Below are 12,494 nucleotides of genomic sequence, written 5' to 3' on the forward strand. Positions count from 1 at the left end.
GTGGCTTCACTTTCTTTCGGGCAATCAGGAATCCAGTGAATAGAGATCAGTGCTCTACAGTAGCAGCTATTAAAAAAAATGTCTGCTCCCAGTCAAACAGCAGCCGATCGGCAGACCACTTCCAGCCACTGGCCTTCTTTTTTTACTCGGAGTCCACTCTTTCACTGAATTACAGGGTCTGACCAGGAGATGGCGCTCTTCTTTAGATCTTAATGTCCACAAATCATGACAGAAAGAATATTTACTATACTACAAATATTGATGTTTAAAAAGGAATCTTAGGCAACCAGCAAAGAAAGGTGGGGACATTTTGAGTGGATGCTACTGTAACACTGTTCAGATCCTCTAGGACTTCTGCAGCACAAAAAATGGCTTTATTGTTGATTTTAGATTTAGATTTTTCTATCAAGTTTTAATTTGGAAGTTTTTAGATTAAAAATGCAAATAAAGTTTTTTATCTTTAATAACATCCACGTTTGGCTCCAGGGTTCCAGTCTCTGGGGTCCATTTTCACTGGACTTTAATTTAGATCTGAGCGTTAGCTGCAACTTCTCCTCCTGTTTGGTGCAACAGAAAGCAACTTTAGGAGTATTATCGCCACCTAGGGGCTTGGATGATAAAGTTAGCATCTCAGTCTTTATCTTAACTTGAGCAAAAATCTTGTGCCTCTAAAAATGTTTTTTTTTTTTTTTTTTCGCAGTAAATGAAATCATGGAATGATGTTTGATTACCTAACATCACATCAGCAACATGTTAGTCTCTGTAACTACCGTCAGTCAGAATCTCCCATCTAGTCGGCCATTATTCTCCCTCTGTCATTTCAAACACGGACATTTTCTGCTTCGTTTTGCCTCAGGTTTTCCCTCCAGAACAATTCATCCATTTCTTCAGCCTCCTTCAAGCATCTAAGACCAGACTTTTATTTTATTTTTGTCAGGCGTTCATTGCACGGCCTTTACTAAAAAAAACGACACATTGTACGGCCTGTTTTTCCCCCCAGAAACTTCGCTCAAATGTTGAAAATTTGCCAATCCAATGTAGGCACCAGATCTGCTCAGGGCCTCGCCGCTTCTTATGATGTCAACATACGGCAACTCCATTCGGACAAACTATATCGCACCCATTTCCTAAGGATCGAATCTCTTTTGGATTTTGAACATATTATGACCTATATTTCCTATTATTTTACATTTTATTGGCGATCTAAAGCAGAAAACAATCATTGTCAGTCTTGAAGGAAAATACTGCCTTCTAAGACTGAGCTCTGCTATATATCAAGATCACACAAAAAATCTCAGAAACATCCAACAAACCGGCCACAAACAATCCCGCCCCCTTAATAATCGACCAATCACATCAATTTTATTCACTCGTGTAAATTCTCCACTCAGGAGAATTCAGAAATGCAACAGCTGGAACAGCCGCTTCTCTACGACTTTAAGGTGTTCATTGAACTAAATACTAAAGTGGTTTGGCCCAGTTCTGGTCTGATAAAGGAAGAGTCGCTGAACATGATCTAATGATGATGTCCAGAGCTACAGTTGTTGATTCTGACTTTCTGTCTTTCAACTTCTTGGTGACCTTTGGGTCGGCGCTGAAGGAAAGATTTCATAAAAACCCCAAACAGGAAGTCTTTATCTTCTAAAACGCTCACAGGCAGATGTTTTATTTTTAGTTTAGTTTCACTACACTGGAAAAAAAACATCTAGAAATAAGTAAAGATTTCCTAAATTCAGTTTATTTACTGTTATTTGAGTAGATAAATCAGTTAGTTTGCCAACGGAATGAGTATTTTTACTCTTAAAATAACATAATAAGATAACATGCACTTAAAATAAGACAATGCAAATAGTGTTTTCTTATTTTAAATGTCATTTGTCTTGATCGATTGGCAACATGTCTCTTTTACCTCCTCAATCCAAGAACAAATGCACTTATTTTGTGTTGAACCATAAGAACCTCTGAGGAAAAAAAGGCTTCAAATACCCTAAAACCCTAAAACTTCAGGTATTTGGATGAAGTTCTCCTCATTTTGGCCATGAATTAAAGCTCCTCATCCTTCTGCATAAAAGTAATGTGTTATCTGGACTGCCACAGAGCTAAAGGCTTAATTTCATGTTTAGCTTTTATTTTCCTGGGCAAATGTGTTTATTAATCACATATTCAGTCTGAACTCATTCAGTCATTTCAGTCACAGATTGAACTTGAACATCTTTTGTTTCAGATTTAGGCTCCTTTCATGTGGCTCAGTTCTCTTCTTGCAGTACCTTCATTTATCCACCAGAGGGAGACATTCCCAACATTGCGTGCTGCAGTTAGGCATAAAAAAAAAAGACTAAAAAACAGCAAGTTTTCATAAGAGCGTCACAACAGCAGAGCTAAGCCAAGAAGAAAACACAGAGTTGGAGGATAAAGGTTTGTTGGACAGACAGGGGACAGACAGACTGATGGACAGAGACACGGACAAGAAAGACCAGTCAGGATAGCCCACCGGTTACTGTTGTAGGAGGGAATATGGCCGCCACTCACAGCCACACTTTTGTTGTTGTTGGCTAATATTGTTCAGGAGGAGAGGAAGAGAAGGCAGATTAATGAGGAGGCAGAGCAAGACTGGAGAAAACTACTGCTACGCTAAATGTCGCTACGACAGCAGGAAGTAGCTAGCTAACCAGTGCGTCGTTTAACCCCGTTTGTGGTGCTGTCGCAGTACCTGGTGGCGGCAGCTCCAGCTTGGCCCTGCGGAGCTCCGTCATGGACGCCTGAAGCTGCTCGATCACAAAGTCGTCCTCGAAGAAGAAATCTTTGGCCAGTGTGACCTGGAGGAACTCCACCAGCTCCTCCATGGACAGCTTCATCAGGTGCTCTGCAGGCCACACACACATCACATCAGTTCTAGTGTCGGCACACAGCGGCTGAGGGGGGGCGGCAGCTGACTCACTCTTATGCAGCTTGAGGATGGTGTAGGACATGGCAGGCAGCACGCGCTCCCCCTCCAAGATGTAGATGTCCCAGATCCTGAGGGTGAGGGTGAAGGGCGTCTGAACGCAGACAGAACCAGAGGTTAGAGTCCACCCAGCAGAACACCAGAACCGGTGTCAGACCAGCATACCCAGTCAGACCAGCATACCCAGTCAGACCAGCATACCCAGTCAGACCAGCATACCCAGTTAGACCAGCATACCCAGTCAGACCAGCATACCCAGTCAGACCAGCATACCCATAGTCAATACTAGGGATGGAACGGTTCATGAAAACTGTCCGAACAGTCCGGTTCGACTGTCTCGGTTCGATTCGCGTGTGTTGCATTCGGTTCATGCGCTGCTCCTTTTTCTCATAGGCGAAGCGTTTACACTCCAGAACAGAAGGTGGCGGTACTGCGACCAAAGCCAACCACCAGTAGTAAACAAGAAGAAGAAGCAGCGAAGCAGCGTAGCAGAAAAAAATCAGTTGTTGTGGAGAATTGTGTGGGTATGGCGAGTGGGAAAGAACAGGAGTTGGAAGACGCGCCAGCAGCACTTTATAGGTCTGCTGTATGGGACCGCTTTGCATTTAGAGTGACCTACGATGACGGCGGAAAGAAAGTTGTGGATAAAAGTGCAACAGTGTGCGAGCATTGTGCAACACATGTTGTACTATACAAGACATAATAGATTTTCCTAATGACCGAAAACCGTGACCCGAACTGAACCGTGGATTTTGTGAACCGTTCCACCCCTAGTCAATACCAGTGTATCCCTTTAGTTTTGTACGAAATTACTTCCTGTTTGATATTTTTTTAAGCGTATGGCGATCTGACCTTAAATGCTTTTTTTTGTGTGTGTAAATGACCAAAGGGATACACGTCTGTTGAGGAAGGTTAAAGTTTATCCTTCATACAAAACTAAAGGGATAAACGCAAATCTGAGGTGTTGCGCGTGCGTATTGACTATAGATATGCTAATCTTTCAGAATACCGGTTCTACTGAACAGTTCAGGCTAAAACTGGAACAGCTGTTAGAAACTTTTAAGCTGGGCATACGCTGTGTTGTTGCACACAGCTACCCCCTCACACTGTACATCTAAAAACGTGGGAATCAGCTCCGCAGTGAGATGGAGCCACTCAGACTCTTCTATCCAGAAGCCAAATGAGTAGAAGAGGAATATAAAGCTCACTATAGTGAAATGCGCTGCCTTGGCTATTGGTGCAATTTGTGCTGAAACCCCTAAAAAGAAAAGGCGACAATGTATTTGGACAGAGACATGACTGAGCATTGCTCACATTTATGGAATGATCTAATATAAAAACTACATCATAGCAAACAATGGCTTAAATCATATTATAGCTCATTAAATGGGTGTCAGTCTGTCGGAGAAGCTGCCTTTAGGAATTTTAAATGTCCAGCAGATGTCAGTATTCATTGATACAGTATCCACAGGTTGTAAATGCGTCGAAACGCTTCATGACGCCTCATGAACTGAGTTATTAACGGACAATATTGTCCCAAAGAACAAAAAAACTCCAAATAATCCTAAAATATCCTTTTCGTAAATTTTTCAGAGTTTCAATCTTAGCTGTGTGCAAACTGTACGTTAATGAAACTGTAAGTAGGAACATGAGATATCCGCGCTGCGTCACGCCAACATATGACCGATAAGACGCGATGCTTACGATTCGCCAGATGTGAGCTTAGCGCGAGATTACCTGATACTAAAGCCTGTACGATGAAACCTAAAGGTTTAAAAGTTCTCATTTACGATGTATGTTCTCGAACCGACGCTGTGATGCGATCTACCTGCTCACACTGTACGTCTAAAAACCAGGTGGGACTCAGCTCCGCAGTGAGATGGCGCTACTCGGACTTGTCTATCCGGAAGCCAAACGAGTAGAAGAGGAATACCAAGCTCAGTAGAGGGAAACGCGTTGCCATGGCAATTTGAGCAATTTTGTGCTAAAAGCCCTCAATAGAAAAGGAAACAACGTATTTGGACAAAGTGATGGCTAAACAAACATGTCTACTACCGTCTGTCAATTTTAAAGAAAGAACTCCATTTCACTCGAACCCCGCCATGCTGCTGTGTTTGCATCTCAGAGGAAGAAGAAGAAGATCCTTTTTTGCGCACTGAGCGATTTGCCCACGACCTCCTTACGACGGGCGACTGAGTTTCAAACGTGTTTGATTTCCGCCTGACCTCACGATTCCTGATCAGGAGGTGGTTATTAGAGGCTGAAAGTCGGCCTAATTGGAAAATAATCCTAAAAGGGCATAAAAATCGTACAGTGTAAGCCGGGCTTAATGCAGGGTTCGTTTTGCCCGGCGTCCTGCACCTTTTAGATGTGCGTTGCTTCAAGGTGCAGGACGCTGCTGACCTCACTGCAAAGGGAAAATACACCAGACGCATTACAGTGCAACAACTTTTTTAAATTATTTCTAGTAGATCTGTGAAATGCTACCCTTTTCCCCACCCTTTAAGTTCTCTGCTTCAGAAACACAAACTGTGAACATCTCTGTTGTATTTCCCTCTTAAGGATATTATCAGGGTTTTTCTTCTTTTGGGCTGGATGTACTCACTCTGTCCAGGAAGCACTGGAAGAACCACTTCATAGTGTACAGACTGGTGAACACCTCCTGGTTGTCCTGCAGCGGAGATCAAACATTGTTCAGCACATCCACCAGTCTGATCTCTGTCTGTTTGCTGCTGCTGTCTCTCACCAGATGCTGTTTCAGTTTGGGCATCGTCTTCTTCAGGATCCGGTCGTGGTGTTCCTGGAAACGCATCAACTTAGGGAAACCAGGGATGAAGAAGCCTGCAGGTCAGACAGAGCAGGTTCATTACCAGAGCTCACGAAGTTAGCGCTGAAAAGGGTTTGTTTACTCCTGCTGCCTGTTTTTCAGTGTAGTCCTGTTTCTCTGATTGTGACTAACTGGATGTTATCTCTTTATCCTCTGACATGGGAGCTGTCTGCTTCTGTCTCCTTGAGCCCCAGTCGGCCTCAGCAGATGGTCGCTCACACTGAGCCTGGTTCTGCTGGAGGTTTCTGCCTGTTAAAAGGGAGTTTTTCCTCTCCACTGTCGCTACAAGCATGCATAGTGTGAGGCATGGGCGTAGGTTTGCATAGGGACCATAGGGACATGTCCCTACCAACATTTTAGCCCGACCTACTTGTCCCTACTATTAATTTATGTGAATAACATATTTATAATTTACAATAAAGTATTGTTGCAGCCGTTGCTTCTTTTCTCACAACTTGTATAATGAAGTTAATATTTTAAATGCTAAGTTTCAGTTCCTCTTAAAGTTCCCACGCACATGTGAATACAATAAATCTATCTGCAGTCCCTTGAATATGTTATTTTGCTTTGCTTTACAATACAGAGAATATCAGCATATCAGATAAAACATAAGAGTGGGTTTTACCTCTGCACAATTCTATTTGTTCCAAAGAAAGCACCGGTTAAAAACACACACAACAGACATATTTAGACTATATTTGGTTTGAAAGGCACATATTTACATTTCGTCTTAGTCACTGGTAAGTTCAAATGTAACCCTTTGTCCCAGTTTTACATTGATAAACAGCATCTTGTGTGTGTAGTCTTTATACGATTTGTTTGCAGTTTTCTCTGGTACGCTCTGATGCTCACGTCAAGCATAAAAAAAATAGGAGCATGCATAATGCGTAGGACCAATGACATCAGAGCAATTCAACTCAAGACCAATAGTGTCCCTACCAAAGTTGAGATCAAACCTACGTCCTTGGTGTGAGGGATTGCCTTTGAGTCAATAGCCGTTTCTCAATCTGTGTACTTGTGCGTTCTTGTGTACTCGTGAAATCTCATCAGCCTCAGCCCTAGTACTGTTCCAGTTCACAAGAACAGCAGACAGAGAACGGACAAAGTCCTCGGATGTTGTTCTCGCCCCTCCCTCTTTACCCATCATGCATCAGAGCAGACTTGTCCATTCTTGAGATTGACAGCTGTCCCAGCATGCACTGCAGCAGCAGCTTTCAATGGAGCGCTCACAGAGCTCAGAGCATTAAGTTAAAAGTTCTCTTTTCTGTTGCCGTTATTCAATAAAAGTACGTTTTTAAGATCATTTCAGGTGAGAACGTTATACTTTAAGCATCACTATGTGGCCCATTTAGTGATTTAATGCGTAATTTAAAAACAATTTCCAAAGTTGAGAGGACAGCGGGAACCAGAGTACCTCTAAGGCTAACGGCAGCCCTCTCTCTGCATACCCGTGTGTGAAGCCCCGCTGTTTTTTGTTTTATTTGATAAAATGTTCATTTGTTTTGTGTTCTTTATTATTCTCCCACTAAATGGAAAAAGTAAAAATGTATTATTATCTAGAGACTATTAATAACAGGGGGTGAAATGCAGCTCCAGACGAGCCGAGCGTGTGGTGATGTCATCAGTACGCTTCTTTTCCTATTGACCCATATTTATGCAGCGTGCTCCCGTTCTCCCAGAGTCCACACTTTCCTGTGTTCTTCTCAAGAACATATTTGGCGAGAACACGAGTCCGTTCTCACGTTCTAATGAACTGAGAAACAGTCAATAATTCGATTCAATCAACTGGTTTTCCTTAGATAGAAAACTTTGAGTCAATCTGACTGGATGATCTGGTGAACTGTAAAGTGCCTTGAGGTGACATGTGTTGTGAATTGGTGCTATAGAATTAAACTGAATTAAATTGAACTTTAGGAATAATTAGAAACTGCTTTATTTAATTGAAGCCATGTCCTCTTAGACAGACTTTTTTTCTTGTTGTAATGTGGCTGTTGTCCAGAAGAGGGCGACATTGTCCTTCCTTATAACCTTGTAGGCTATAAATATAGAGATGTTTTTTCCCCTCAGTTAATGTCTGTTGTAATTAAAGATCCTCAAACCGTTTAAACTTTGGTCCAGGTAGAGCTGAGTTTTCTTGTGTTTTACCGTGCATGGCGTGTTTGTGTCCAGACAGCAGTTTGACCAGAGCCCAGAAGGCGTCCTCCTCGTTCATGTAGATGAGCAGCAGAGCTGTGATCTGACTCATGCCCTGGCAGTACCCGACCTCCTGCAGACAACAGCGCTGTTACAACCCTGATATTAAAGCATCTATAGGATCTTTTTCTACTTTAGAATCAGCTGGTAACTCCAGCTGCTTTTAGCCAATCAGATTAGGCTCCTTTTGGTCACATGGCTGGGAGCTAGAGCAGGCCCATCCAGAAGGTGTTCTGTCAGACCAGCATACCCATCGTCAAAACCCATTTATCCCTTTAGTTTTGTACGAAAAATACCCTGTAAGACCCACTGTTGCAGAATTACAACATTTTTTTTGTCATCCTAAAAAAAAAACCTTTTCTTGCATGTTCTCTGAGCAGGCGTGGGTTCTCTCTGGGTACTCCGGTGTTCTGTCACATGAGCATACACAAAGTCAATATACCTGTTTATCCGTTTAAGTTTCTCCCTTTAGTTTTGTATGAAGAAAATACTTTAAACTACCTCAATGGGCGTGTATCTGTGCAAAAAAACGATTAAAATACTTACTTTATGGTGTTTTTTGAAGCGTATGGTGATCTGACCTTAAAGGTTTTTTTTGTACATGACTAAAGGTCCGTTGAGGTAGTTTAAAGTCTATTTCAAATCCGATATCTTGCGCGTTCCTGTAGACTGTGGGTATGCTGGTCTGACAGAACACCGGATCAGAACGTGTTTGCCAGCAGGAAGGACTCACCGTGTTGTACATGGAGTAGGCCGTCAGGACATGGAAGAGTGCCTGCTGCCTGAGGAGCCAAACACAGCAGAGTCAGAACTGACCGGGTAGAAAGCACCGTTATTAAGTTCTGGTTAATGGGCCCAATGCTCTTAAAGGACCACTGTGAGGATCTTTGTCATGGAGCCCACCAGAACTGCAGCTGAGGACTTCATAAAGCTCTTACTTGACGTCGTAGCGATGCATGAACATGATGTGGTCCCGGTAGGTCCTGTTCACGTCCAGGTCGATCTGCCGGACGTCGGGGGACAGAGCTCTGGCTCGGGCCTTCAGCTTCTACAGCAGAGAGAAGAAGAACCATCTGATCAAAAAAGAACTGGTTAGAACCGTTACCATGGGAACAGAACCTCTATGGTGTCCTAAAGATGTCCTGAAAGACCAGCTTTGTTCCCTTCAAGAGGGGAGGTTCAGGTTCCACCACAGATTTTCAGTTAAATCCAGGTCTGGACTTTGACTAGGCCAAATATGAGGCTGATCTGATATGAAGCTGTTGGATGTTCAGGAAGGTGAACCTCTGGCCCAGTCTCAGGTCCTCTTCCCAATTTATCTCCATCCATCTTCTCTTCGTCCCTCACACAGATCGTTTTCAACCTTCTTCCAACAGATTTATGGAGGCCACCAGATCATTCCTACCTCATAGAAGTCTTTCTTCTCCTCTTTGATTTTGGGAATGTCGAGCAGCAAACCCCACACCTCCCCTCGGAGCTGCAGAGGAACGCCCTTATAGATCCTCCGGAACAGCTGGAAGGAGAAACATCTGCTGTTAGGATGGACCGAGGCCCTACAAGAGGAACCCGATGTTTCTGAACCGGTTCTGCTCAGACAATCAACAGGTCTGGTTTGGATCCCTTCCTCCAGATCCAGAGGATATTAAACACTTCATGTTCGACCAAACGAAGCGTCTGAATCGTCAGTTGCTGCAGCAATAGTCCAAAGAGGCTGTTCACAGTGGAGTTCAAATTAAAAGCAGTCCAAGACGTTTTAGTAAAGGTGTTGGTTACCAACAGACCTAACTGGGACGTGAATTACTTACTGAAAGAGGCGCGTTAAAGAAAAACCATGGCAACCTTACTGCCACCTACTGGTTTGTGACGTCACTGTGCGGTATCGGCTGTTGATCAAGTCCCAGTGCTGTATCTGGTGTTTGTCACAACGCGCTATTATCCAAGTCATCTTGAAAACATTCTTCTTCCAAATGTTGGCTACATATTACGGGTTTTTTCTCTGGCCAGAAGTTCGATGGCAAATCCTCCCTCTTCAAGTTGGCAATCCAACGACCAACCCGTCCGTGGAGGATCAGGAATCAGAAAGGTGGAATAACACTTTTTTTTTTTTTTTTTTTTACTTTTGCCTGATGCATTGCACAGGGATTAAAGTATTCTGGCCCAGGTTTACGGCTCGTAGCGATTGCCCGTTGGTAAAAAAAAGGTAAAAAAACAAAAAAAATCACTCAAAAATAAATTGATGGTAAATAAAAAAAAAAAAAAATTGAGGAATTGAAATCCCCTTTAAGTTTGTCAGCCAATGGTAGCAAAGGAGCGCTCTGAAACTAACAGTATTAGCCAATCAGAAGAAGGGGGCAGGTCTTAGGAAAGCTTGTTCCTCCTGCTCTAGTTTCTTGCTCAAGTCGCCATAGATTTTGTGGTTCAGTGCTGAAGTTCTACATGTTCAACGAAGAGACGTGCAAAAAGGTAAAAAAATAAATAAATTCAACTTTGTGTTTGGAGAGACGGCGGATAGAGAGAACGGAATTGCATGAAGTGGGCTCAATGCACTTCATGATGTCACGATCATAGATAAATGTCTGAAAAATCAATGGCGCTGGGCATAGCTGGAGGAGACAGGGCGAGATGGCGAGCCATTTAGCAGCTGGAGCAGGAAGTTAGGTGAACCAGGCGCTTGCTTCTGCACGCTGTGCTCCAGGAATGCTTATTTATCATCCATCGGCAACGCAAACATGAGTAAGACCCTGATCATCAAGCTGCTGTTCATGCTGTCCCGTACACTATACATTAGCCGGGAGCTACAGCAACAGCTGGTTAATGTATACCCTGTTAAGGACAACACTTAGCAGCTAAACTGGATATCAAACCCGTAGTGTTTACATTGCTAGGGAGTACCAATATGGCGGCCGGTGGCTTCACTTCAACCCTGTACTACTATCGGACTATCAGTAATCCAGTGAATGAATAGAGATCAGTGCTTCCAACCCTCTGGTTCTGTTCTCCCATCTAGTTTTGGTTCTGTTAGCAGAGAACTGGCCCAACAGTCCCTCCAAATTCTTTAAGTTAAGAGCCGTGAATGTTTGCAGAAGTCTAGAAACGTAGATCTATGCATTAGTAGAAGAGTCACCTTGTCGCTGTTCTTGTATTTGTCCCAGCTCTTTATCATCTTCAGCCACTTGCCGGTCCTCTCCACCTCCAGGTGTTTTTGCTGTGAACGTTAGAAACAAACAGCTTCATGGGACGCGGCGGAGAAAAAGAAACGATGAGAATCACCGCAGAGTTCACGCAGTTCACAAACTGAAACATGTTTCATCATTTTATTTCTCCCACAGCCGCTGGGAGCTTCAGGTTTCAAAACATTATCACCAAACAGGTGATAAAGGTGGAGAACAAACAGAAAGGATGGAGCAGAGGAAGCGGCACCAACCTTGGCCTCCAGCGAGTCGTAGGACGGGAGTTCACTCTCACTGTGGGACAGAAAAACAGAATTTAACCTGCAGTTTGATGCTTGGAGTTTTCCTTCTAGAAAAAAGCTGTTACTATTGATGGGTCCGGCACCAGCGATGCGTTGGTGCATCCAGCTCATAGAGTCATGTGATCGATACAGGAGCTGTTTCTAACTGACCGACACAATAAAACTATGTTTAAAAAACGGATCTGTCAACAAGATGCATCTGCTAAAAATGTCTCGTGACTCACAGTTTATCATTAAAATAATCAAGAATTTTGGAGCAGCCTAAAAGGAACAGGAACGTTTCAATCGTTGCGTATTTATTTTAATTGTCTCGTAGTGTCATCCTTTTCCTCTCAGTTATCACTCAGCTTATCTGAATTAAAATGATTAATATCAACTTATTATTTACTGTTTTTAATGTACTTATTGTTTTAAAATTATGATTTAAAGTCGTAGGGAAGCGGCTGTTCCAAACGTTGTATTTCCGATTTCTCCCAAGTGGTGAACGAGTTTACATGAGTGAATAAAGTGAATGTGATTGGTCGAATATCAAGGGGGCGGGATTGTTGTAGTGGAAGGTTCACCAGCAAGTTTGGTTGTTGCCAGTTTGTCAGAAGCATCTTGCTAAACAGTTAGCAACTTAGTGCTAGTAGGTTCCCAATGGGAAATTCCATTGGGACCAAGTAGCACTAAATTGGTGACGGCTGGTGAGGTCAGGATGACCCAGAAAACCCATCGCCATGTTTTTTTTCTCCTTCATTTCCAACAGCTCTTGACAACTCCACAAAATCCGCCACTTAAGCCCCTGTCACACCTTGATGATTTAGACCAGAGTATGCCTGATGTACCAAAAATCTGGCATACGTTGGATAAGTTATGGGTACATTTAGTATCAGTAATGAGCGCGCTGAAATACGCTGGTACAGGTCGAGATACAGCAAGTGCGTTGAGATATTTTGAGTATGCTCAAAATTTCCCGACACATCCAGCATATGCCATATGTGGGCCATAACTTACAGGTAAGTTACCTGATGGTTGACATACGTTAAAGTCGTAGGGAAGCGGCTGTTCCACCCGTT

General features: G+C 43.1%; 1 protein-coding gene across 3 annotated transcripts in view; it reads right to left on the minus strand.

The window, feature by feature from the left end:
* The window catches only part of usp6nl (USP6 N-terminal like), a 55,062-nt gene that overhangs the window by 3,428 nt on the left and 39,140 nt on the right, over positions 1 to 12,494 (minus strand). For all 3 annotated transcript variants that reach the window (XM_015386783.1, XM_015386784.1, XM_015386785.1), the window contains exons 4-13: positions 11,389 to 11,428; positions 11,089 to 11,169; positions 9,370 to 9,477; positions 8,903 to 9,012; positions 8,698 to 8,746; positions 7,917 to 8,037; positions 5,691 to 5,785; positions 5,550 to 5,615; positions 2,939 to 3,038; positions 2,711 to 2,863 (exon numbers count right to left, since the gene is read on the minus strand). In XM_015386783.1, the coding sequence (XP_015242269.1) occupies positions 2,711 to 2,863; positions 2,939 to 3,038; positions 5,550 to 5,615; positions 5,691 to 5,785; positions 7,917 to 8,037; positions 8,698 to 8,746; positions 8,903 to 9,012; positions 9,370 to 9,477; positions 11,089 to 11,169; positions 11,389 to 11,428 (923 nt within the window). The remainder of the gene's footprint in view (positions 1 to 2,710; positions 2,864 to 2,938; positions 3,039 to 5,549; positions 5,616 to 5,690; positions 5,786 to 7,916; positions 8,038 to 8,697; positions 8,747 to 8,902; positions 9,013 to 9,369; positions 9,478 to 11,088; positions 11,170 to 11,388; positions 11,429 to 12,494) is intronic.

This window comes from Cyprinodon variegatus, unplaced genomic scaffold (genome assembly GCF_000732505.1).
Source record: "Cyprinodon variegatus isolate N-32 unplaced genomic scaffold, C_variegatus-1.0 Scaffold376, whole genome shotgun sequence".
In the NCBI taxonomy this organism is placed as follows: Eukaryota; Metazoa; Chordata; class Actinopteri; order Cyprinodontiformes; family Cyprinodontidae; genus Cyprinodon; species Cyprinodon variegatus.